General features: G+C 63.0%; 3 protein-coding genes and 1 non-coding gene across 6 annotated transcripts; 2 read left to right on the forward strand and 2 right to left on the reverse strand.

Annotated features, from left to right (window-relative positions):
- The first annotated feature begins 38 nt into the window (after positions 1 to 38).
- Positions 39 to 2473, forward strand: CFD (complement factor D). The gene is made up of 5 exons (XM_040537648.1): positions 39 to 196; positions 604 to 757; positions 994 to 1138; positions 1493 to 1750; positions 1980 to 2473. The coding sequence occupies exons 1-5, from the start codon at positions 130 to 132 to the stop codon at positions 2163 to 2165; spliced, it is 810 nt and encodes a 269-aa protein (XP_040393582.1). The 5' UTR covers positions 39 to 129; the 3' UTR covers positions 2166 to 2473.
- Positions 2474 to 4136: 1663 nt separating this feature from the next.
- MED16 (mediator complex subunit 16) lies at positions 4137 to 13583 on the reverse strand. Its single transcript, XM_040537647.1, has 14 exons — positions 13340 to 13583; positions 12615 to 12722; positions 12290 to 12459; positions 10987 to 11418; positions 9982 to 10087; positions 9185 to 9340; positions 8841 to 9052; positions 8358 to 8564; positions 7725 to 7935; positions 7377 to 7510; positions 6995 to 7187; positions 6523 to 6739; positions 6061 to 6144; positions 4137 to 4960 (listed from the first exon to the last, which is right to left on the reverse strand). The coding sequence occupies exons 1-14, from the start codon at positions 13473 to 13475 to the stop codon at positions 4834 to 4836; spliced, it is 2493 nt and encodes an 830-aa protein (XP_040393581.1). The 5' UTR covers positions 13476 to 13583; the 3' UTR covers positions 4137 to 4833.
- Positions 13584 to 13917: 334 nt separating this feature from the next.
- On the forward strand, positions 13918 to 14024 carry LOC121060321. The gene has a single exon (XR_005814780.1). It is a non-coding gene; the product is annotated as a U6 spliceosomal RNA (small nuclear RNA).
- A 321-nt stretch (positions 14025 to 14345) lies between these two features.
- Positions 14346 to 19238, reverse strand: R3HDM4 (R3H domain containing 4). 3 transcript variants are annotated; one of them, XM_040537652.1, is made up of 8 exons: positions 19094 to 19236; positions 17986 to 18140; positions 17792 to 17910; positions 17086 to 17209; positions 16714 to 16799; positions 15574 to 15659; positions 15295 to 15350; positions 14346 to 14756 (listed from the first exon to the last, which is right to left on the reverse strand). In XM_040537652.1, exons 1-8 carry the CDS (start codon positions 19144 to 19146, stop codon positions 14653 to 14655), a joined length of 783 nt encoding a protein of 260 aa, XP_040393586.1. In that variant the 5' UTR covers positions 19147 to 19236; the 3' UTR covers positions 14346 to 14652. The 3 variants fall into 3 exon arrangements, with proteins under 3 accessions (XP_040393586.1, XP_040393583.1, XP_040393585.1); XM_040537649.1 differs by having other exon boundaries at positions 16714 to 17209; positions 19094 to 19238; XM_040537651.1 differs by lacking the exon at positions 16714 to 16799 and having other exon boundaries at positions 19094 to 19237.
- Between the last annotated feature and the right edge of the window lie 2480 nt (positions 19239 to 21718).

Raw genomic sequence — 21718 nt, forward strand, 5'->3', positions numbered from 1 at the left:
CTCACGCTGCGGAAACCCCCTCCTTTTTCCCTTCCTTCCCCCCGCCCTCCGTGGCCCCAAACTGGACATAAAAGCGAGACCCAGCCCTGCAAAGCCCCACGGCCGGGTCGGAGGCTCCTCACTGCAGCCATGGGGCCGTGTCCTGCTCCCGTCCTCGTCCTCACTCTGCTCCTGCTGCTGGGGGTTGTGGTGAATGGTGAGTGCCCCCTCCCCCCCCCTACTTGCACCCCGATACGGGGACGGGGATGGACTGGGGCATCCCCGGGAGGGGGCCAGGGACAAACTGGGGCATCCCCAGGGCGGTTCTGGGCTCTCCAGTTGGTTTGTGTCAGCAGCCCCCAATGGGGGGGGGGGGGGGGGGGGCAGGGACGGGGTCACGCTGTGAGGGCTGGGGATGCCCGCAGGGGAAACTGAGGCAGCGGGGAGGTGGGAATGTGGGCACCGAGAGCAGGGAGAACGCCAAGCATGCCAGAAAAAAACAGCAGCTGTCCCCAGTCACACAGGGAGCAGGTCCCCAGCACATGGCGTGGGGGGGGACTCGGCGGGGGGGTCCTGCAGTCCTCTGGCGCCCAACCAATGCCGCTTCTTTCCCGCCCGCCGCAGCGCAGCCCCGGGGACGGATCCTGGGGGGCTACGAGGCCAAGCCCCACCTGCGGCCGTACATGGCCTCGCTGCAGCTGGACGGGCAGCACGTCTGCGGGGGCTTCCTCATCGCAGAGCAGTGGGTGCTGAGCGCCGCGCACTGCACCGAGGGGACGTGAGTGCCGGTGGGGGTGCAGGGGGGGAGTCAGCCCCAGCCAAGTCCCGCACCACGGCCCCGTCCCCAAATCACCGGGGCTCTGCTGCTGCCCACGGTGGTGGCCGTGCAGGGGCTGCGGGACTCTGGGGGCTGCCAGCTCCCGGGGGGGGGGTGGGTCTCTCTGTGAGCCCACGGCCCCCAGTGCCGTACACCGCCGCAGTGGTGCTGAGCCCCGCACCCTGCACCCCCTGCAGGAACGGCAAGCTCTTCCAGGTCCTGCTGGGAGCCCACTCGCTGACCGAGCCGGAGCCCCACAAGCACCTGTACCACGTGCGCGCGCAGATCCCCCACCCCGGCAGCAACATCCACAACAACAGGGACGACCTCCTGCTCCTCCAGGTGCGTCGGGGCCGCCGGGTGCCCCCTCCCCACCGCCCTCGGTGCCCGAACCGCGCTCACCCCGCGGGGTCACTGCTGGTGCCAGGAGGAATCCCTCGAGGCCGGGCTGACCGCAATGCTCAGCCCCCCTCTGTCCCCCTCCCGCCCCGTGGGACCATCCCCGCTCCCCCCACCATGGATTTTTGGGCCGTTTCCGAGTGATTCCGTCGCCCCTGCAGCTGTGGCTCCGACCTCCGGCCGTGTGCTGGGAGCTGCGGGCGGGCAGGCAGCGCCGTGAGCTCGGGGAGGCCGGCGCGACGCCGGGGCTGGGGCCGTGTCCCGCTGAGCCGGGTCCCTTCTTTTTCTTGGTGGCAGCTGGAGGAGAAAGCGGAGCTGAACGCGCACGTGAAGGTGCTGCCGTTCCAGCGGGAGGACAGGGACGTTGAGGCCGGCACGGTGTGCGAGGCCGCGGGCTGGGGCACCGTCACCCACAGCGGCCGGCGGCCGGACAAGCTCCAGCAGGTGGAGCGGCCGGTGATCAGCCGCGACCTCTGCAACCACCGCACCCACCACGACCACACCATCACCGAGAAGATGATGTGCACCGACTCCCGCAAGAAGGACACCTGCAAGGTACCTCCTGAGCCTCCTTTCCTGGAGACATAACCACAGACGGACCCACGGCCAAGGGCTGGGGCTGCCAACCCCCCCGGGGGCCTGGGAGCAGGGTGGGAACACCTCCGGCTGGTGGGGAGGACGTGGGGCAGGACGGGGGCTGCAGCCCCAGGGAGGGAGCGAGGTGGGGAGCGGGGGGAGCAGCAGCAGTGCCCCCCCCGCCCCGCACTGAGCCTGTGTTCTGCAGGGAGACTCCGGGGGCCCTCTGGTCTGTAACGGCGTGGCCGAAGGGGTGGTGACGGCCGGCTCCCGGGTCTGCGGCAACTACAAGAAGCCCGCCATCTACACCCGCATCGCCCCGTACGCTGCCTGGATCGACGGCGTCATGGCCTCCGCGGCCAGGGACGAGGCCGGGGACGGGGCCGCTCGCTGAGCCGGGCACACGGAGGGACCCGGCTCCACGCCACGGCTTGCTGCTGCCGGCCTGGCCCATGCTGCTGCGCCCCTGGGCGCTGGGCTCCCCGAGCATTCCCGCACCGCCAGGCCGGGAGGGGTCCGTGTGCCGGGAGGGGGCACAAAATGGGAAAGGGGGTCCCCAGCCTCCCGCTCGTGAAGCTCAGGGGCAGGCCGGGGGCTGAGCGATGCCCAGGGAGGGTGTGGGCCCCCCAGGCTGCAGGCTTTGCTGAACGCGCCCGTACCGCTGACCGCGACCCTCTGCAATAAAGCAATCACCGCTCCTGCTGCAGAGCTGCTGGGGCCGAGCGGGGCTGGGGGGGGGGACAGCGCGGGAGCACCGTGTGGGGGGCACTGGCAGCCGGACACACAGCTGGGGGGTGGGTGCTGAGCCCCCGGGGCACCCCCACGCTCCCCATCACTGCTCCGTGCCATCTCCGTCCTCGCCTCCCCAGTCAGACGTGGGTGAATCCTTCCCCCCCGCGGTGTGCCGAGCCCCCCGTGCCCTGCTGCCACTGCTCACCCCCGTCGGGCTCTCCTGGAGGGACACACGGACCCCCCAGAGCCCCAGCACCTCTCCCAGCCCCGCTCCCATCACCGCACTCTGTGGTCGAACGCCCCGAGCCTGGTGCCCTGGGTGGGAGCGTGGGGGCCGCATCCTGCGGCACAGCGAGGTCCAGAGCCGGGACCAGCCACGGGTTCCTTGCGCAAGCATCCAGTAAGGCCCAGGAGCTGCTTGCGGCGCTGCTGGCCCGCTCAGGACCCCGGTCCTTGCCCCCAGACCCAGCCGCGTGGCCCCATGGCTGGCACAGAGCCCCAGCTTACAGTGTTGGGACCAGCAGAGCCCAGCTGGGACCAGCAGCGTCCCACTGGCAGTGGGATCACGGCTCGGTCCCCAGCCACCCTCGGCAGCCCCACGGGGCTGGGAGCAGAGCAGAGCCGCTCACCCTGCCCTAACGCGGCCGTCGGGGGAAGGAGAGCATCCTGCCCGGCCAGCGCAGGGCCCGAGGCAGAGGAGCGCACCCATCGCTCCCTCCACGTGCCACCACACCTTAAATAACCCCAAACCTGCTCTGAGAAACAGGAAATGAGCGAGGGCCCGGGCTGATTAGTTTTACTTACAGGGGAAAAGAGCCTTAACAAGGAGTTGGAGTTCCCTAATTAGCCATTTGATTTTCCTTAATTACCAGAAGAATAGCAAGGCAGAGCGTCTCCACACTGCAACACATTAAATGGAGCTGAGAGCCAAGCTCTTTGCCATCAGCTCAATTTTTCACTAATAAATGAAAACCCATTCCCAGAGGGATATAAATATATAAAAAAATGGCTCGTTCTTTCCCTCAAATGGTCTCTGAGGACAGCCCGAAGTTTTCTTCGGCCAAGCCACAGATCAGCTCCAACCACCTTCACTGGTGCTTTGGCCAAGCGCTCAGATTTTTGTATGGTTCAGTAAAGTCGCTGAGCACCCCCAGCGTGGTTTGATCTCAGCAGGACAGGGCAGGTCCTCTCAGCAGATGTAACGACATTAGCACTGTGAGTTCGGCATTTCTACCCAAGTGCAGTGCCCAACAAAATGGTGGTTGAGCACAATCCAACGAGGGCAGAAGTGTGATACGATTCACGTGTGACCTTGAGCACAGGACAGAGCTGTACTAGGAGAGCTCTTCCTCAAACATGCTGGAAGCGTCCGGCCTTGTCCAAAGCTGCAGACTTACAACGATCTTAATTACCTAATGTTTTCTCCCCTTGTGTCCATAATAACCTCACAGGAGGCTGAAAACATTAATTTCCCATCCAATTCTGCAAGTGGTTGCAGCTCCTTGCCTAACAGAGATGCAATTAACAGCTTTCCTGCTTCTCTTCTGTTCATACATAAACAGTCCTGGACACAGGCTGCACAACCAAAGTCACATGAAAGTGCTGAAGTTTTGAAAACAAACCAAACAGCCCGTACGAAATTCAGGGAACCTTTATTTACAAAAGAGCTGCTGGCTCTTAGCGAGAGCCAAAGGGACGGGTTTGCTCCAGGCAGCAAGGCTCACGTTCCTCTTCCTCCGGAGGGGGAAGAAATGGCTCCATTAATTACAGCACAGGTATGTACAATGAAGCTTCCCCTCAGAGGAGCAAGTTCACTCAAAGGATGAAGTGTAAGGAAACAGGAATTGTCGAGCCCGTGCCCCATTCCCCAAGGTACCGGGTAGTTGTTTCCCTTTCACTGGGGATTGTTTACCCCCTGCTACCACCCACCACCACTCTGCCTGTGCAAAGGCTGAACCCAGAGCTCGGCCGTTCTTTGTGCTAGCCCAGAGCCACAGGAAGGCAGCAGGTTTCTCTCCTCCCAGGCCCTTGGCCCCCAGCTGACGTTGCCTTGGGGATTCCCTTCTAGTTTCTGTAAAAAAAACTCCTTTTCTTCCTCCCCTCTATTTTTTAAGGGCAAAAAGGGATGAAGCACAAAAATCAATGCAAGAAAAACCTAGCAGCACTGCTGGACAGCCGCTTGGCACTGCCTGACCGGCAGCACCAGGACAACGCTTTCAGAGAGCTCAGGAGAGCTGCTGCTCCTTGGTTCCAAACCCCGTCAGGGGAGGAAGCTCCAAGCTCTTCCACTCGGCACCCGTTGCTCTCTCCGTGCCCCACAGAACGCGCTCTCAGGAATAGCTGAGAGGCATCCTCCTCCACAGCCCCCCACACAAGCAGTTCTTGATCCAGCGCTGCTCCCACTGCTTCACCGCAGTGACTTTGTTTGGCGATTTCAGCATGGTAACACAGCCACACCTGGAGGGAAACAGAGAGGTGCGACTCAGCACGGCAGCCACAGGGGCCCAGGAAAGAAGCCAGCAGTGCTGGAGCTTCTGTGCAGACCACACAGGGATCAAGGAATCTGAGGAGGAAACGAGCTTTTGTCATTTGCAGGTGATGTTTGTGAGCACTAAAAACCAGCTGAAACCACGTGAGCAATTATCTTAAATGAAGAGAGGTTATCTTGGAACAGAAGAAGGCTGTCTTCAAGACAACAGCCCCCAGCTGCTATTTATACATAAAACAGCAGACATTCATCTTATAAAAATGATCTGCTACAGAGACTTTCTATTAAAACCAATAATTAGAGCTAATTCAATCACATGATCAGATGGGTGTTTGCTCCCTGCACCATTATTTCAAGATCCAGGCTCTTTGTGAGAGTGGATGAAGGGGACAGCACAAAAGGACTTTAAATGCAAACCTAGCTTGAAAAACTTTCCCAAAATGGTACCACGGATACCGTGATTATTCCCTCACCACCTCCTCTCCAAGAACGGAGGTAGTGTCAGACCTGCAGGCTGAGCTTGGGATCTCTCATCACTAACAAAGACTCAGGTCTCTGTTACCCGTGTAATCTGCTCTCCTATTTTTTTTTTCCTGTTAAAGCAGTATCGTATTTATTCCATGCTGTCATATCCAGCCCTCAGATGAAAAGCGGTTCAACCACGGGCAGTGAAGAATGTAGTTAATTCTCAAAGAGCTGGGGTTACTTTTCAGGGCAAAGCAATGTGATTTTTAATTTAACAGCCATGCTGCAATGATAGCAGCAGCTATCTTGAGTCAGTCACGCTGCTCTTCAATAAGCATTTTAAGGATCTTGGTCTTCCAGATTAGGGATATCTTAAACGTAACCACAAGTGCTTTCTTTCAATGCAAGCCGTAGTGCTGTAAATGAAAAGCCTTATTTTAGAAGAAGCATTTCCTCCTGCAGGCGTAATTCACACGAAATGTTACTGGGATACCAGTTGGGATGGTAAACAGAGACTAAAGGAGCTTTTGAATGACAAAAAGAACAGCTTGAGTTTCTGCCAAGACCTCCTCTGCATCTAAGGGATTACGTTTGCATCGCTTACCTGGTACATGACTTGCATTCTTCTGTGGGGTACGCTCCTAAATGGAGCCTTCTCAGATGATCAATTTTGGGCTGTCCAGGTGCCCTGGATAGGAAGAAGAATGGGAACTTTTCTAGAATATCATCTCAAAAAGCTGTTTCCAGGACAGCGAGCTGCGTTTTGATGGCCAGTGGGGCCCAGGCTTTGACTACCTAGTCTGTAACGTGCCACCGGATTCAAGGGCATGCTTGCACAGATCTAATCGTGAACTAGCACTGTGCCCCCTCCTTTTGCCACCTCTTCAATACTTCAAATTCCTAGTCAGCTGCAAGTTAAGAAAGGAATTCAAGCACAGAGGACACTCTCTTGGCTCACGTCTTAACAGATGCCCCAGATCCACTGACCTCTCAGAGATGGAAAAGATCCCAGACCTCCCAGCACCCTCTTCCAACCGTGCCACCTATTTGTTTCAGATCTCTGTACCTTACAAAGGCATCAAACTGGGACGAGACAGTGTGACCAACGAGCCCAGGAGCTTTTCCAAACTGCAGCCGGACAAGCTGTTTGTTCTGCAGCTTGCTGATAATGCCATCGTTGATAGGCAACCAGTCAATATTGGGAATGAGCAACTGGCTGGGCAGGAGGCAGCATTCATCTATCAGGGTATCATCTGGCTCCGTTATGTGATTTTCCTCACGACCTACATGGAAAAAAAAGGCGGAGAGTGAAAGAACCAGCGTGATCTTTAGATTTCTCATTTACAGATCGAGAGAACTGCGTGCAGCTTCCTCCTCCATCCGCCAACACAGCACGGAAAACAATAAACTTGGCAGCTGTACTCGCCCTTTCTAAACACTACAGACCCACTCAGAAGTTACTCCCCGCAATTAATTCTATCACGCACAATCCACATTATGGAAGATTCTTTTGTTCGGGGAAACCGGCAAACACTTACAGCACAGCCAGAGTTTCGTTAGAAGCCTGAAGAGGAGGGACATGCTGTCCTGGGTGTCAGAGGTTGCTGTGTAGACAGGGAGGCAGCTTGGCTTTAACAGCCCCCAGATACGGATCACCACCATCAACTCCCTGAACATGCCCAAGGACGCTCCATCGCGCAGAAAGCTGTGACCCGGCCGCACGGGAGAGCCCTGCAGAGGGGAAAAACAGCTGAGACTGGGACTCGGGCACAGACTGACAGAACCACTGTTCCATTCCCAGACAACTCCCTTTTTTCAAGCAGCAGACACCCGTGGAACTCGTGGCCAGAGGATGCTGCAGAGGTTAGAGGCATACAGAGGTTCATAAGACTGCCTGTTCTCAGGCCCGCAGGCTCTCACCTGGTTAGGCAGGCTGGCCAGCAGGTAGAGCACAAAGTCTCCCACCCACTGAATGAGTTGCTGCAGGGACTGCAACGTGGTCATCTCCAGGACAAACTCTTCTGTCTTCAGGTTGATCATCACCTTGTCAATGTCTGAAACAGAAGCAAGACATCTGGCTCAGGAAGAAGATGGATCCAAACTTCACCTCCTGTCCGTGTGGTGTGGGAAGAGGTCACACCCTCCTCCTCTTCAGACACGGGAAGCCACTATGAGCCTGTGACACTTTACATCAAATTTGAAAGGGGAACGATCCGAAACAGAACACTCAGAAGGCAACGCCTGATGTTACGAGCGATGACTACCTACCTATATCTGTGATCTTGGAGCAGATCTCTGTGAGTCGGTCCCCAGGACTCTTGTCCGGGGTGTTGAGGAAGTGCGGGCGCAGCAGCGACTTCAGGGTGCAGCTGATGGCAATCAGGAACAGCTTGGCATGGTAGTCACACACACGGGCTATCGTGCTGGAGGAGAGCTTGCAAAGAGATGCCTTCATGGCAACAATGCGAGTGGAGAGGACCTGAGTGACAGGGAGACACCAGGAAAAGGTCAGAAGTGACGGCAGAATTAGGATAAGCTCATTTTTCTCCTCTCTATTTCTGCTACATGAACGACAGGAGTAGCAAGTGTTGTTCTGTGCACCTACTAACTGTGCTACTGTTCCAGATACGCTGACAGAATCTGTCAAAAACTGGCTCCACCGGCTCACCAGAACTTTCCAACAGGTACAGACCCATTAATGTCAGTGACAACGAATGCTGCGTAAACAGAGGTTCTTCACGACTCAAATGCTGCGCAGGCAGAACATCCAAAGCACAGCCAGGCTGTTAAAGCCCTCTGTCTTCTGAGCTCTAGCAATTACCGCTCCTGCCTCCCAGGCACCGAGACCTCTCCCTGTGCCCACCCTCTGCCGTGAGACAGGGAGCTTCCAGCCCCACTGACCTGCTGCAGGGCCGCGCTCTGGCGCATGTACTCTTCGTGCAGCTTCTCCACCAGGTTCTGGACCATATTGGGTTGGACGTGGAGCAGGATGTCCCACCAGTCATAGCCAGTCACCATGCAGTACTCCAACAGGAACAGCAAGTGACGCAGGGACGTGTTCATGTCCAGCACGTGGCCCATGGAAGGGGAGATACGAAGCATGCTCAGCTGAACGGAGGAGGCAAAGGAAAACCTGCGTCAGGAACTGGGTTGAAAACATTCCACAAAACACAAGACCCACCAGGTGACACAGGGTGACCTGCAGCTCACTCCTGACCCAAAGACACAGCAATGGGATTCCTCCCGCCTTGTTTAACACGGATCACACAGCTGGAGGTAACATTCCCAGAGTTTTTCTCGATGATCCATCACCAATCAGAGAGAGACAGACAGCCCTGGAGAAGATGAACACACACACGCCCCACAGCCAACAAAATCCAGTACCTTCCCATGACTATCAATGCCAGCCAAGGCCAGAGATGTCCAGGAGAGCTGCATGGCTTTGAAGTGAACTAAGGGACCAGCAGTTCGCTGCCTTTTGATAGTCTGCTCGTCCACTGGGCGCTGGGAGGAAGAGCCGTAGAAGACAGCCATCATTTGCAAGGAGAGGCGATGAACAATGTGGACGCTGCCATCGTGAAAAGCCAAAGCCAGGCCTGGGGAGAGAAGACAACCAAAGGTGAGCAAGGAACTTCTCCCCGTATAACCTGGACCTCGCCCAGAGAAGGAGCCACTGAAAGCTCCTGTGGCAACAGCACAGCACCCAAAGAACAGTAACGACTCCTTACCCAATCCAGGGAAGAATTTGGTGTCATTCGCTACCTTCAGGTCCGTGTTGGTTAGGGAGATGGGCAACTTCGGCAGAGCCACAGCTGAAACCCGATCCAAGTCATTGGTGGCAGAAAGAATTCGCCACTTCAGTATCATGGGCTGCTTGTCTCCGACTTCGGGAAACAAACGAGACATCTCTCACTACCACCTCTGACTTAGGGGGCAGAAGAAGCCACCCGCCCCAGATTCCTGCCCACACCCGACTAGGCAGCCATTCTACCAGACCAGTGTATTTCCCCCTTTTTTTCTGAGCTCAGTACTGCACAAATTACGACTTGTTTTGCGCCATCTGTTCTGATGGAAGGCTCTGCTGGCAGCAAGTAATAAATCTTTATGTACAACGATCCTTTACGTTTCACTGGAGCAAAACGTGTATGTTTGATTTTGTTATACTTGAAATCAGGTGGAAGAGAGATGCAGACCGGGTAGCTCGACTGAACCACTTGCTTGCTGCACAATTTTTTCCTTCTAGAAGACTCAGCTGGCTCTGTTCTCAGCAGGAAGAGTGGTTGTGCAGCAAAACAGAAAATGTTTTATTGAGTGAAAGTAGCAATTGAACCACTTCCTGGAAACCAGCAATTTGTTGCCTAAGATGCAAACAAACGGATGGAACGGAACATGACCGAGAATACCTGAAAAATAACTGTGGGACTCTGGATAATCCCATACGCGTGGTAATGGACCTGTGAACCTGCCTCGCATTCTCTCTCAGACCAGGCTCCTGCTTTTACAAGTACCAGGTGCTGAAACTCACCCACAGGAGAGATTTGCTGGAAGATGTTATTGACAGGCAAGCCCTCTTTCCGGAGAGACCAGCACTCCACGATGCTGCTGTTCTGGTTGGAAGCACAAAGCAGCACCTGCGGAACAGAAACCCGTGCTTCTGTACGCTCAGAGCTTACCATAGGGAACAACACTACCCAGGGGCATTTTCTGCCCTTCTCCTGCCCCATTTCGAGGCTTTCTCCTAATTATCTCGTCCTCCACCAGTGAAAAGCAGAGCATTGTATCAGCAATACATAACGGCGAAGTCCCCAGCTCCGGCTGGAACAAAAGAGGCAGAGCTCTGCACCGCGCTACCACAGCCTGTGCCTCTCCAAACCACAAATGGTCTCAGCTCCAAATCCGTAACCTGCCGACGCCGTCCCCGTGCGTCAGAGTACAGGGAAAGGAAGGGCAGGAGCTGAACTGACTCTGAAGCCGGAGCAGACGCGGTGTTCTCCAGCACGGCACTCGGTGCTCTCCACGGGGAAGAGGAGCTCAGGCTCCCTGAATCACTTAGCTTTCCACAATCGTATTATCGATACCCTGGCAAATAGAGTTAAGCTGCTAAATTAAGTCCTACGGATCCAGAGCTCCGAGTGTTCTGGAGAGGGACTGCTTTGAAGCCGAGACCTGAAGATGAAAGACTTCGTGCCCCAGAACGTCCCGAACAGCTCAGAACTCCCGCACCAACCAGCGGCGGGGCCGTAAAACAAACAAAGCAGCGAATAATCAGGCTAATGAAGAACGGGGCTTTGCAGAGAGCTCTTCCAGGAACTGGAGGGCTCACCCATTACACCCCGGACCTTTTAAGTGCAGGCTGCTCAAGTGAGGCTGAAGGAGCAGCCTCTCCAGAAACTGCAACGAGAAACGCAAAGGGCATGGCAGGACACGATGGCTGCTCTCTAGAGCCGCGTGGGGAAGCCCAGGTTGGGACAAGCAGCTCTCTCCTTTGTTATCCGAGGAGCTCCTGCTTGTTTCAACAGCAAAGGCTCACCTGCTCTGACATGTCCCGAGCTAGGAATTTCAGGTGGGTGATTGCTGGGTACTTGTCCTTGCGGGCAGGGTCCGTGGTGCAGCGCATGAAGAGGGAAGGCAGGATTTCCGTGTCTATCTTGCACTTCTCGTTCACCACGCTGACGCAGACTTTGTAGAACTGGACAGGGGAGGTGCTGCTGCCGTCCGACGTGGCCACCACGATGTTCCCCCCACCAGTGAAGGCAACATCCGCCAGGGCAACGCGGCAGCGCAGCCGGCACAGGCTCTCCGTGGACGTCAGCACCTGCCCGTTGGGCTTGAGGAGGGAGACGGTGACCAGGCCGCTGATGGTGACGGCGATCCAGCCCTCCATCGGCTTCCCACCGAACAGCGTCAGCGACGGCGAGAACTTCACCCTGGAAAACTTCTCGCCGAAGTTGGATGCCCCGGACTGCGAACGGAGAGCAGCGACACGGAGACGTTTGTGCCCGGTGTCTGCGGAGCGCTTACAGCGGTGCAGCTCCGCTCCCCGGGCCGCTGACCAGAGGCAGGTCACGGAGCTCACGCACCCGACGCTGCCGCGAGACCCCGGGGAAGGGCTTTCCCCTGGCCCTGAGCGGGTCCAGCTTTACAGGCGGCGGCAGCAAGACACCGAGCCCTCAGCAGAGCTCTCGGAGCAGCTCAGACGCGGAGCTGCCACCGCGCCTGGAGGAGCGACGTCCCCTCTCCCCTTTCACAGCCTGCCACCAACCCGCTGCACGACCCCGGCCCCTTTCTGTGCCTCGGTTCTCCCGTGCTAAAGGGGAGAGAGATTTCACTCATCACTGCACGAGTTAACGTTTAAAATGTAAAGAGGTAACTCGTCCTTGGCAGACTTTCTGTCTTCTGAGCCGTGCTCCTAAACCAGCAGCGTACCTACGTACGCACGTGGCTCCCGTTACCGAATCCCTGGACCAAACCCCACGACCTCGAACACGTTTGTTCTGAAGCGCTGCCGGTAGGCAAAGCAATGCTTTTGTCTCCATTTTACAGCCTGAGAAATTGGGGCAGACAGAGTAAGAAAGGCAAGCTAAAAGCACCAAGAGAATCGAGGCATCCCACGCTGGAATTCAGCGGGAACTGGGAAACCGCTCTTTCTTTCTGCCACGACAAATTCCCCAACCTGACTTGCCCAAGGCCACGGAAGAAGCCCACGGCAGAGCAGAAACACGCGGAGCAAAACCACGCCACAGCCATGACTCTGCTAATGGCTGCTAATCACACGGGCGCCCTGCTAATGACCGCAGCCAGCCCTCCTGACCCTGCGCAGGGCCGGGACACACCTTTTCCACGTGCAGAGCCAGCTTCACGCCGTTGTGCAGCCAGGACAGGGCCACGACGGGGTCTCCCTCCACCATGCTGCCCACTGTGTTCTCCCAGCTGTTGGCCAGGTGGTCGGTCATGCTCCAGCACTTGATGTGGCCGTCTGCGTCCGCTGAGAGCAGCCTGGAGCCTGCGGACAAAGAATCGACGGTGAAACGAAGCCACCGCGGCGCGGTCAGACAGAGCCCCTCGACGCGCGGCTGCGAGGCGACGACGGGCTCCCTGCAGCGAGCCGCACACGCGGGAAGCGGCGTGACGGGGACGAGGAGCGAGGCGCGAGCTCACCCGACTGGTCCCACTCCAAGCAGGTGATGACCTCGGCGTGCCCGGAGTTGACGGAGTACACGTCCCAGGGGTGCTCGGTGTCGATGATGTGCACCATGTGCGTGAGGTCTGCGCGGGAGGAGCAAGGAGACGGCAGCCCTCGTCACCAGCTACCGGGCGGGCACTCCTGCCCCACGCACCCTCCGTGGAGGCAGGGAACCGCGGCATGGGTGAACCACGACGTGCTTTAACCCCGACATAATGCTTTAACCACGACATGCCTCGCCCACGACATGGCGCTTTGCCCACGACATGCTTTAACTATGACGTGTTTGTTTTAACCACGACATGTCGCGTTGCCCACGATGTTTTAACTATGACGTGTTTGTTTTAACCACGACATATCGCGTTGCCCACGACATGTCACGTTGCCCACGACATGTCGCGTTGCCCACGATGTATTTTAACTATGTGTTTATTTTAACCACGACATATCGCGTTGCCCACGATGCGTTTTAACTATGACGTGTTTATTTTAACCACCACATATCGCGTTGCCCACGACATGTCGCCTTAACCGTGAGGTGTTTTACCCCCGACGCGTTTGTTTCAGCCACGACACGCGTTAGCCGCGCGCTGTTCCCCGCCGGCCGGGCTCGCCAAGGGCACCGTGGGCGCGGTGCAGGCCGGGCCCCGCTCGCCCCGCCGCAGGGAGCCCCCCCGCGCCCCCCCCCCCCCCCCCGCACCCTTCTCCTCCTCGTTGCGGAGGTCGGTGGTGAAGGCGATGAGGTTGCGGCAGGACCAGGCGCACACCAGCGGGATGGACGGGCAGTGGTTGCTCTTCGGCCGCCGCTCCCACTCGCACACGTAGGCCAGGTCCATCGCCGCGGGGCCTGCCGGCGGGGCCGGGGCCTACCGGGGGGGGCCGAGGCCTACCGGGGGGGTCCGGGGCCTACCACGGGCCCCGCGCCGAGGCCCCCGCCCGCCCGCCGCGCGCCTGGCGCCGCCGCTCAGGCACCGCCGCTCAGGCACCGCCGCGGACAGCCCGGGCCGGAGGTCCTCGCCGGAGGAACTGGAGGGGGGGGGGGAGCCAGCGGGTCATTTGCATAAGATCTACCCAGAAGGCAACGGGGGCGGAGGGAGGGGAGCAACTGGTGGGATTTGGGGAGATTGGGGTGAAAACAGAGCAAATTGGGGCGTTCGGTGGGGGAAGGAAGCTGTGGGGCATTAAGGTGCTTAGTAACGGATAAGAAATCCCGCCACCCTATCCTTAGCATTCTTCCACGGTGACACTTTAAATAGGGCCGCGGAGGCAGTGCCGTTCGTGCTCGCTTCGGCAGCACATATACTAAAATTGGAACGATACAGAGAAGATTAGCATGGCCCCTGCGCAAGGATGACACGCAAATTCGTGAAGCGTTCCATATTTTGGGCCCCCGGCCGGCGACCCGGGGGGCTCCGGCCTCCCTTGTTCCATCGGTTGTGTTGTTCCTGTGCCTTTATCGTCTTCTTTGTTGTTCCCCTGGGCCCAGTGCTGCCACGGGCCCATTGCCCCCTGGGCTCCCTGTTGCCTCTGCCTCCTTGTCCCCTGGGCTCAGTGCTGCCACGGGCCCGCTGTCCCCTGGGCCCACCACTCCCAGTGGTGCTCCCGCTTCCCTCAGACCAACCCACACCCAAGGCCCGGTGACACCTCGGCTGCCCCGCAAAGCCCCACCAGGGGTCCCAGCCCCCCACCCCACACAAAGACAGATCTACACACATAAAACCACACTGTATTACAATTAAAAACAGCCCCGCTGCCCTGCGCAGGCTGTGGCGCCAGCTCCAGCGCCGCCGGCCCCGCGCGCAGGCCGGGCTCCGCACGGAGCGGCCGGGCCCAAACCGAGCACCGGCGGCAGCGGCAGGGCCGGCCCGGCCACCACAGTGAAAACACCCGGTTATAAATACAGGCGCGGACACGGCCCGGGAGCACGGCCCCGCGGCGGGCACACGGAGCGGGGGCCGGGGGCAGGAGAGCGAAGGCTTCGGCGCCGGGCAGGGGGCAGGCCGGCCCCCGCCATCAGCTCATCTGGCCCAGGTAGTCTGAGAGCAGGAGCTGGGGGGGCAGGAAGACGCGGTGCTTGTTGCTCACTTTCATCTGGCGCTTGCCTTCGATGTCCGAACCTGGGGGTGAGCAGAGCGCTTAGCATCACCCCGCACCCCCGGCCCGGCCGCGGCCCCTCCTCGCCATCCGCTGGGTGCCCGCAGCCCCCCCGCCGTCCCCAGCCCCCTCCCGGTGTCCCTGTGGCACCCTGGGCTCCGCTTCGCGTCGTTAGAGCTCCCTCGCTGCTCTGCAGTGCTAACGAAGCGCTCGGCGGCGAAGGCTCCTCCGCAGAGACAGAGCCCAGAGCCTCTCCCTGGGGTATCCCCAGGGCTGAGCCCAGCGAGCAGCCTGCTGCTTCGAGCCATCCCAACCCAGAGCAAGGGGAAGGGGCGCACGAGATGCCCCGAGGCAGAGCTCTGGACACAGTCCCGGTGGTGGGCTCCAGGCAGCCAACATCACCCATGCACCAGCGGGGTGGACGCAGCCCAGCTCCCGCGGTTATCTGCGAGCCGCAGCGGGAGGTGGGACAGGGGAGGAAGGCAGGAAGAGGACGAGCTGGAGAGGGGAGATAGCGATGGAGGGGAAAAACAAAAACAAAAACAAACGCGAGGCTCTTACTGGCAGACACGAGGTCCATGTACTGGCAGAGTGCGTGGAGCAGGAGTCGCTCGAAGCTGGGGGAGATGGGGGACGGGGTTAGAGCTGATGTGGTGCACGCCGGCGTTGTCCTGTCCCAGGTTTTCCCAGGGAGCCCAAGAGGGCAGAGGGGACACAAAGAGCCACAAGTCCCCGCGTGGGGGTGCCCCAGGTCTGGGCTCGTCCCTCCGACGGGTGCCCTGGACCAGGGATGCCCCCAGCCATATCCCGGGAGCGGCAATGCCCCGCGGTGTGCGATACCTGTTGTCCATCAGCGCCGTGTAGACGGAGTGTGGGGTGACTGAGAAGAATGCCAGCAGCTCCTCCTCCAGGCCCTCCAGCGTCCCCTGCAAGGAAAGCAAAGGCACCACTGAGAGGGCGAATGCGAGGAGCCAGGCGAGGGGGCACAGTGTGGCAAGCCTCAGCCGCTCATCCCCATGTGGCTCCGTGCCCCACAGCCATGAGGGCTGTGATTTTGAGGAGCTGCAGCCCAGCCAGGGGCCCGGCAGAGCCACGAGCACTTTGAGATCCCAGCCATCCCCTGCCACGTCCACGCGGCCGGAGGCACGAGGCAGCAAGCTGCAAAGCAGGGAGGAATCCGGCCCTGCCAGCTCCACGCTTCGCATGCCAAGTGCTGGCATCGTCCCTTGTGCACGGAGCGGCGACGGCCAGGAGAGCCTCGTGCCTCGCATCTCCTTTTCTCCTGGCAGTCAGAGATCAGCTCCAGTGCAGCTCTCCAGAGCACCATGACCCCAGAGACAAGCAGCAGAAACGAGTCTCATTTGAGGGCAAATTGAGCAGGAGCCAACAGGCAGGAGGAGCTGAGGCTGCTTTTAGAGACAGAGCTCTAATTAGAGCAAGAAAAACAAACAGAGCAGGGAAACAGCACCGCTGAGAAGGGAGCAGGGAGCCAGGCGCCCCAGGGCCCGGCTGCGCGTGGCAGCTCGCTCCTGAGCCAGCCGGCGCGAGGCCACGGTGCCGTGGTGCAGGTTCACCTGCCCGGAGCATTATGCGGTTTGACCCCTTTCAAAATGCATTTCAGTTTTTCCAAGCATCTTCACGTGGACGAGTCTGAAAACCCCCCAAGGCTCCTTTGCTGTCCTTGGGGGCAAGCACGCCTGGTTTCCTCTATCCCTCACTGAACAGGGACCAAAAACCGAGCAGGTAAAAATGCCCTGCAGCTTCCAGAAAACCTCAGCCGAGCCAGGAAAAGCCCCCTCTCTGCACAGGGAGCTGAACACGACGCCAGCTTCCAGCCCCTGCTGCAGGGGTAACACGAGAGCAGGAGCTCATTGCCCGGACCTCATCTGGAATCCTGGGCTCAGTGCCGGTCTGTGGGCTCGGGGACAGCACCAGGATGCGTCCACTGGCCCTGCCCCAGCCCCCCTGCCCCCGGCTCACCATGGGGATCCTGCCCCGCTTCAGGGTGGAGCGCAGGCGGCGGCTGATGCGCTGGAAGCACTCCTTGGGCGTGTAGGCAGGGTGCTCTGCGGCCGCGGAGGGAAGACAGAAGGGGCTCGGATGGGGTCTGCGGCCCCGCGGAGGTGCCCGACACCCCCCAGGACCCAGCCGGCCACCACAGCCACTGCCAGCCCGCCATGAGCTCCCCCCAGTCCACAGTGGGGTCTGCAGGGCCGGACCCCTCCCAGCAGCACCCGAGGGGCGAGCGCAGCACCGTGACCGCTGCAGGGAGCGGGATGCGGCCCTCGGGGAAGAGCACCCTTCCCAAAGCGCATGCAAGGGAGGGAAGGGAGAGGCTCTCCCACCCAGCACCTTTCCACTTCTCTTTGTTCTTCACAGGCAGCTTCCTCTCGTGCTTCTTCCGGGCCTCCTCCTCCAGGTAGAGCAGGACTCGCTCTTGCTCTTCCCCCGACCGGTTCATGAAGTCATTCCAGATCTGACAACACAAGGGCCCGGCCCCACCGCAGGCGTCGCGGGGAGCGCCGGCTGCCTCAGGCCCACCCGGCACCCCCAGGAGCACATTGCCCATCACACCCGCTCGGGGAGGAGCTGCAGAGATGGCACTCAGAGCCAACAACAAGGTGGTTTTCTACGGGGAGCCCAAGCGCCGACAACACCGTCCATCCGTGCAGTCCAGCCTCAGACCCAGGTCTACATCAGAGCATCATCTCCTTCTGGCTCGACCGAGAGCAGAAGAGCACCCAGAGCACCCGGAGCCAGGCGTGCAGCCCTGCAGCCAGAACGCCGAGCACCCAGCGGGGACAGGAGCCGAGTTTCAGAGGGCTCGGTCACGGAGCAGCACCACAACGCCAGCCGGGCCGCATGAAGCAACCGCGGGGTTTGGCAAGGGGCCTGGCGCGCAGGAAGCGCTGCAGCTCACCCAGGATTAACCTCTGCGGGCGCGGCCTGCCCGGGGCTGCTCTCAGCAGAGCTTCGGGCACCGCGGGGACAGCGGCAGCCGCTGCCAAGCCAGCGCCGTGCATCGGGGCCCCGGGCGGGACGGGCGGCCGCCTCCTACCTCCACGTAGGTCTCGTTGTTGCAGGCCTCGGCGAAGATGCTGGGGGTGGCGGCGTGGGCGAGCTCTGCCTCGTCGCTCCCGCACTCGTCTCGCTCCAGAAGCGTCATCAGGTACCGAGCTGGAGGAAGGGAAAAGCGGCGTCCCCGCCGAGGCTGCGGCCGCCGGCCTCCCTCCCACCGCTCCCGGCCCTTACTGTTCTCCAGCCTCTGCAGGCTCTTGCGGCCCTTGGCCTTGGGGATGAGGTCCGAGTTGCGGATGGCCTTGTTGATGTAGTACTGCTTGCGCTTGGAGGGGGAGAACCGCTTGGAGGGGGAGCTCTCCAGCGGGGGCAGGCAGTCCTCGATCCTCCTGCGGGGGACGCGACAGAAGGGACTGAGCGCCCCGAGACCCCCGGGGCACGAGGACAGGCGGGTGGCAGGGACGGGCAGCACCCAGCGGGGCTGCACGCGACGGGTGCCACATCCCCCCTGCCAGGCCCTGCGCCGTGCCCCGAGCACCGCGGATCCGGATCCGTCCTCGCCTCCCGGCAGCGCAAACCGACCGGCCCAGCACCGGGAGCGTTACTGCGATAAACCGACACCCCCAGAAGGGCTCCCCCGGGCCGCACGCAGCGTTGGGGTTTCGGTGGCAGCAATTCCCCGGCCGGGAGGTGTCTGAAGGTCACGGCCCGGCCGGGTTCAGGCCGAGGTTCACCAGGAGGCCCCCCCGGGGCTCTCAGCCCAGCCATCGGTGCCGTCGGGTTCACCGCGCTCAGCCCGACGCAGAAGCGTCGCTGCCCGGTGCCCGTTCACTGAGGTCCCCCCGGTCCCGGTGCGTTTGGCCACGGGGGGGGCGACTGGGAAGTGGGGGTCAGGCACCGGGTGCCCCCCGCCCCCCGACGGCCCGGGGAGGGAACCCCCACACCGGGAACCCCCCCGGCACCGGGAGCTCAGCACTGGGGCAGGGACCGCGTCCCCCTCACCGGCACCGGGGCCCTCCGGTACCCCACTGGCACCGGGACCCCGGCACCGGGACGGGGACAGGAACCGGGTCCCCCCCACCGGTAGCGGCACCGGGACCCCTCCCGGGGGCCGGGACTGAGACAGGGAGCGCGCCCCCCCCCCGGCACCGAGACCCGGGCACGGGCACGGGGACGGGGACCGGGACCGGGACCGGGACCGGGCCTTCCCCCCCTCCGGCACCGGGACCCTCCGGTACCCCTCCAGCACCGGCACCGGGACAGGGACAGGGACCCGGTCTCACCCCTCCAGCACCGGGACCCCCCGGGCCCGGGACCCCCCGGCCCCCCCGCCCCTACTCACGGGAGGGGCTCCGCGGGGCCGCGCCCCGCCGCGCCGCCCGGCAGCAGCACCATGGCGCGCCCGGCCTTAAAGGGGCCGCGGCACCGGCACCGCCGCCTCCGCGTCCCCGCAGGAAGTGGCGTCACGGGGGCGGGGCCGCGCGACGGAGCCCCGGGGGGTGCTCCGCGGGGTGTGCGGGGGGGGGGGCCCCCTCAGAAAAAATAGATTAAAAAAATAAAAAAAAATAAAAAACAAAACCTCGGGGAGGGCCCTCGGGAGCCGGGGCCGCGGCCCCTTTAAGGCCCCGCCCCGCCCCTCCCCGCTCTTAAAGGGGCCGCGCCCCTGAGCGCCCCGCCCCGCCCCGCCGCCAGGCGGCGCTCCCGCTGCGCTCCCGCCCGGCCCCGCGGCCCGGCGCCGCGTCATTTGCATGCGGCGGCGGCGGCTGGCCAATGGCGGCGCGGGGCGGGGCGCGGCGGCTGCGGCGGGCCAATGGCAGGGCGGGGCGGGGCGGCGAGGGGGCGCGGCGGGCGCGGCTGGCCAATGGCAGCGCGGGGCGGGGCCGCGCCTCTCCCCCCCCCCCGCCCCGCCCGCCCGCGGGGAGAGCAGCCGCCGCCGTGCGGGCACCGAGCGCAGCCCCGGCCCCGCCGCTGCCCGAGCCCCGGGCGGCCGCGGCTGCGATGCGGCTTTGGCGGCGCCCGGCCTCCTCCCACCCGGTACCCACCCGGTAAGCGGGCCCGCGCCGCGCCGGTTACCGGGAGCCCCGCGGTCGGTTACCGGGGGTCCGCTCCCCCCCCGCCCCCGCCCTTTCCCCTCCGCCGCCCGTTACCGGCGGCCCCGCGCCCCCTCCCCCGCCGTCCGTTGGCCGCGCGGCGCTCGCTCGGGCCGGGATTTCCCCCCCCCCGGTGCGGCCGCTCGGGTCCCGCCGGTGCCCCCCCCCCCCCAGTCGGTTACCGGCCGCCGCCCGGTGCGTTGGGAGCAGCGGGGCGGGGGGAGGAGGAGGTGGGGGAGGAAGGACACCGGGCACCGGGAGCAGACCGAGCCCGGGCAGCGGCCCCGGCCGTTTTCCGCCCCCACGCCCCGTCCCGGGGCCGGTCCCGGTGCCCCCAGCGCCGCGCCCTGCTCCCGGCCCCGCCACGTGCTCCCGGGGCTGGGCCCCCCCGTGGGGTCCGGCAGGGTGCGGGGCCGCAGCGGGGCTCGGGGGACCCCAGGTGCCCTCCCGGTGCCACCTCCCACGCGGGGGCCGCGCACCGGGGCACCCCGCGGGTTTGGGGGTCCCGGCGGGGCTCGCAGCCCTGCTCTCACCGGGGCGCCCCCGGCTGTGTCCGGCCGCGGGGTCCTGGAGCCCCGCACGGCTGCGGGAGGTGGGCACCGGGCCGCCCCCACCGCCGCCGGGGGGGGACACCGGGGCTGGCGGCGGCGCTCCCCGGTGCAGCGGGGCCGGGAGGGCAGGCTCGGGGCGGATGCCGCCGCCGCGGCGGGGGAAGCGGCTGCGACCAGGGTGCCGACCGGCGGCGGGCGCGGGGGGGGGGTCTCCGGTTCCCAAACCACCGGGGCAGGGTCGGGCCGGGGGCTGCCGGTGGCTGGGCTGCGGGCTGAGCCCCGGCTCCCGCTGCCGTCGGCCGGTGCCGGGCCGAGCGGCCCCGGTTTTGTGGCTGGGCTTAGCGGCGGGGCGAGGGACAAGCCGGTGACCTTGCGGGCGGCCCTCCCGGGAGGGGCGGCCCTGGGGACCCCAGTGGGCCCGCACACGGCCCCGCCACGGCTCTGCCGCCGTCCCCGTCAACGTGCGGCTCGGAGCTGCGGCACGGGGCTGCACGGGACCGGGCAGGGCTCACCGGGGCGCATCCACCCCCGTGGCACCGGGACCTGGCGGGGCAGAGCGGGGGTCCCAGGATCGAGCCCCCGCGGGACCCCCGGGCTGGGGGCGAGGGTCGCGGCGCAGGCCCTGGGTGCCCCTCGCACGTGGCACCTGGGGACCGGGGGGCTCCCCGGGGACGGTGCCGGCCTGTCCGCGGCGTCCCCGGGGTGAGGGACGTGGGGGCCGCTGCCCCCCGCGCGGCCCCAGGGCCCCGTTATCTGCGGCTGCTGGTCCCGAGCCGCCTGGAGGGCCGGCGGCTATCGGGGGCGGGCAGGCCCCTTCCCCCTGCAGCAGCAGGGCCCGGCCTCCCTATCTCATTAGCTGGAGATTAATGAGGCTCCCGGGCTGTCTTTAACTCCTTCCTCCTCGCCCTCTCCTCACCCTCTCCCGCGCTTCTCCCCGTGCAGGTCTGCGCCCTGAGCCGGCCCAGCGCTAGGACGCCCGCCCCGTGCCGCGGCCGAGGGGGGGCCGCCGGCTGCACGCAGCCCCCCGGGACGCGCCTGGAAGGCGAGGACGGAGCGATGCGCCGGGCCGCGGCCGCCTGCTGAGCCCGCGGAGACTTCGGCGCCGCGCCCCCGAAGACGGCCCAGCGTCCCCGAGCCCGCGTCTCTGGCGGCAGCAGGAGCTCTGCAGCGAAGCGAACGCCGGGGCGAAGCCGGGGGCGGGCCGGGGGGGGCGTCCTCCCGCCCTGACCCAGCCGCAGCGGGCGCGTTGTGTCCCGACGGCCTCGCGGAGCTCCCCTGCGCCCTCGCGGGGGCCCGGCAGCCCCCTCGCAGGGCTGCCGCCCCCGA

This window comes from Cygnus olor, chromosome 26 (genome assembly GCF_009769625.2).
Source record: "Cygnus olor isolate bCygOlo1 chromosome 26, bCygOlo1.pri.v2, whole genome shotgun sequence".
Taxonomy (NCBI): domain Eukaryota; kingdom Metazoa; phylum Chordata; class Aves; order Anseriformes; family Anatidae; genus Cygnus; species Cygnus olor.